Source organism: Macadamia integrifolia, chromosome 7 (genome assembly GCF_013358625.1).
Source record: "Macadamia integrifolia cultivar HAES 741 chromosome 7, SCU_Mint_v3, whole genome shotgun sequence".
NCBI lineage: Eukaryota > Viridiplantae > Streptophyta > Magnoliopsida > Proteales > Proteaceae > Macadamia > Macadamia integrifolia.
The window spans coordinates 24,428,089-24,431,273 of NC_056563.1; the positions used below are offsets into that span (position 1 = coordinate 24,428,089).

Here is a 3,185-nt window from a genome sequence, read left to right on the forward strand (position 1 = left end):
GGCATGGATGTAAAGGACATAGGGAACTTTTTTAAGGAGATAAGGAGAGAGAAGACACAAATCTAGATATACGACAGTATACACAAATTTAGGTTTCGATGTCCATTAGTTTCATAAAACTGAAGCCAAACCAATAACGCTTCATTTTGATTCAATTCGAACTGAACTGATTGGTTAGGGCTGGAAATCGACACCCTAGTTTTAACTAAACGCACCATATCGAAGAGCAAGGATGCAAGGGGTAGAGGAGCAGGAGCCAAAGGAGGGGATTCTGTCACTTAGAGATTATATTGTATCCCCCTCCCGCTACATTGCCTACAAGATTCCATTAGAATTGAATTACAAATTCTACTCCTCAATCTCAACTCACCAAAACAACTTAATAAGATTAATAAAAGGGATTCTTCCTTTTGTATGGATTTTGACCAGGAAACAAAGCCCTTGACCAAGGGTTTAAAAAATGGAATCGGGTTCTGGATCAATCCCAGATCAAAATCGGTCAAAATTAGTCAAGAATCCCTTAGAATCAGTTCAAATTAGCCCTAACCTTTAGTTTACAGATCCGGCTCTTCTCCAACGACTTGGGCCTTCAACAACCCTCCAACGATTCATACAAGGGCTGGGAGGGCCCTTTTGTGAATCGTTAGAAGCCCAAGTCGTGGGATCCTCAACCGAGTGATCCGATTCCGGATTTTAAATTAGTGGCCCATGAGCCCATAAACACAACCCACACATGATATAAGTACCATACAGGGGCTGCAGAGGTCCAGTATGGATCCCCTTCTTTCCATGTAGGATTTGCAGTGGTCCAGTAGTTCAGTAGTGATAGGAGGATCGGTGGCTCACTTCTCCCGAAGAAGGTTTATTAGGAAGAGCCACGAATCTCTAATCCCCTCCGCCTCCGCCTCCGCCTCCGAGTGCTCACTCGCGATTGAAGTTTGTGAAGGAGGCGATCTAAGCTTTTGAAGCCTCAGGTGTGCTTCTTCTCCTCCTCCTGTACTTATTTCCTTCCTGGATTTTCAGAGTTGGAATACGAAGTTAAGAACTAAACTTGTCTCAAAGGTTTTGTTCGTAACAGGTTCATCAGGGTGGGAGTAATTGTGAAGAACATTGAAACCCTAGAAAGAAATGGACAAGACTGTTGTAAAAGAGAAATCAAGTAGAAAAATCAGAGACGATAAGGAGAGAGACAGAGATAGGGATAGAGATTACAGCAAAGATCATCAAAGAGAATCTGATTGCCACCGAGATCATGAACGAGATCGAGGCCACAAGCATCGTACAAAAGACGGGCAATTTAGAGAATCTGAAGAAAGGCACCACAGTGATAGATATCGGGAAGAGAAACACTCTTTAAAGGACCACGACACTGTCAAGGATAAGGTTTCGAGTTCTCGGCACTCCAAGGATGATAGGTATAAAGATAGGGGTCGGCAGCGGTCGGGCGACTACACTCAAGATTACGAATCAAAGTCCGAGCGATCTCATGAACTAAGGGATGGGAGAGAAGACAATGAGGGCATCAAGGATAGAATTTCACGTTCCTGGCACTCTAGGGATGATAGGCATCGAGATGGTGATCGGCATCGATTAAGGGGCCACTCACAGGATCGTGAATCAAAGCGCGAGCGATCTCATGAGCTGGGGGATGGGAGAGAGGGCAGCAGGGATAGAGTTTTACGTGAAGAATCAATTGAGAGACGATCATCCACTTCACATAAGAGAAAAGAGCGAGAAGAAAGTGAGGAACGATTGGATAAGAGCCAGAAACAGGTTAGGGATTTGGATGGAGCGAAGAAAGAGAGGAGAGAAAAAAGGCGGTTTGGAGATAAGGTTGTTGATGATTCTAAGGATTTGAATGGAATTGTCAAGGATAAGAGTTGGGTGGAAGAAGAAATGAGAGAAGTGGCTGGAAGTGCTAGGGAGGAAAGAAGAGTGAGACGGAAGTTTGATGATCAACTAAAGGAAGAAGGTATGGTGGTTGTGGAGGAAGAGATAGAACCAGTTTTGGTTATAAACTCTGAGATGAAGGAAGGTGTAGGTGAGCGGAAGGACCATGCTCAGAGCACTTTCAGTTCAAATGGAAGTGGTTCCATAGCTAATGTGAGTTTGTTTGACTTTATCTGCTCTTCCTTCAGTTAAGTGTTACTAATTTTTTTCTGTGATATTACTGTAGCTACTATTTGTCCTTATTTTCCAATTTTTTAGAACTCCCCATATCTGCTGCTAATAGTTTGGCTTGTAACTTTTTTTTAGGGACCGTAAATTGTAGAGTATCATAGGTTTGAGCTCTTTTTGTATGTTCTTCTTTCATCATAGTTTGGTTGTTAAGGGATATACTGAATCTTTTGACTTGATTGTTAGGGATTCTAAACCCTAGAATCATGTGAATAACCTATAGTGTATAGAATACAAGAATGAATAATAGAAGGGATCAATTTGAGCGTGAATGGAGTCCCTAAACTAAGGTTGAAGTTTGCCCCACGGCTGCTTGCCTCACGATTTGTGATAAAGAACCACGCTATAGGAGTCCTTCTACTGAGATCTTCTATAGCCTCTTACTCTGGGGTTTTCTCTCTATCTCTGCACTTGCTCTTGTGAGAAAGCAGTGCTCCCAAAATATTATTGTGTAAGTAACAGCTAGGGACCATTAGTATTCTATTTATAATAGAATCCTTAAACCCTATTTCACTCCCACAATAGAAAAGTGCTAGGAGTTTCCTAATTAGAGTGGTTCTTATTCTCTTGGGCCTAATGGTTCCATTGACATCTGACCAAATAATCCCAAGACTGAATATCACTCAAACAAACTTTGATCCAATCAATGATCTCTATTGTTGAACAATAGTAGAAAATACACCTCAATATAAGGCATATGACTATCTAATGTTACAAACAATATAAAATTATCAATTCAAATCGCCTGGAAACATATATATATATATATATATATATATAAGGAATTGATATCACAAATGTGATCACATAAGAATTATCATTCCTTATAGGTCATTTCCTGATCTAAAGATTAGCCTACTTTGAAAACCTCATTATGCAAATTAATTACCAACATAGGCTTGTTTTATTAGGAATAAGCTTAGGGTTGGGTTCCATACATATTGGGCCTTTGATCCCATGTGTTTTGAGTGTAATAAACCACTTTTATGGGTCTAAAAGGGAGGGTC

General features: G+C 40.8%; 1 protein-coding gene across 2 annotated transcripts; it reads left to right on the forward strand.

The window, feature by feature from the left end:
- The first annotated feature begins 777 nt into the window (after positions 1 to 777).
- Positions 778 to 2,157, forward strand: LOC122084630 (serine/threonine-protein kinase fray2-like). Of its 2 annotated transcripts, none has more exons than XM_042653033.1 (2): positions 778 to 974; positions 1,063 to 2,157. In XM_042653033.1, exon 2 carries the CDS (start codon positions 1,129 to 1,131, stop codon positions 2,140 to 2,142), a length of 1,014 nt encoding a protein of 337 aa, XP_042508967.1. In that variant the 5' UTR covers positions 778 to 974; positions 1,063 to 1,128; the 3' UTR covers positions 2,143 to 2,157. The 2 variants fall into 2 exon arrangements, with proteins under 2 accessions (XP_042508967.1, XP_042508966.1); XM_042653032.1 differs by having other exon boundaries at positions 1,079 to 2,157.
- Positions 2,158 to 3,185: the final 1,028 nt, after the last annotated feature.

Coding starts and splice junctions, on each gene's coding strand:
- LOC122084630 (XM_042653033.1), top strand. CDS start 1,129: ATGGACAAGACTGTTGTAAAAGAGAAATCAAGTAGAAAAATCAGAGAC.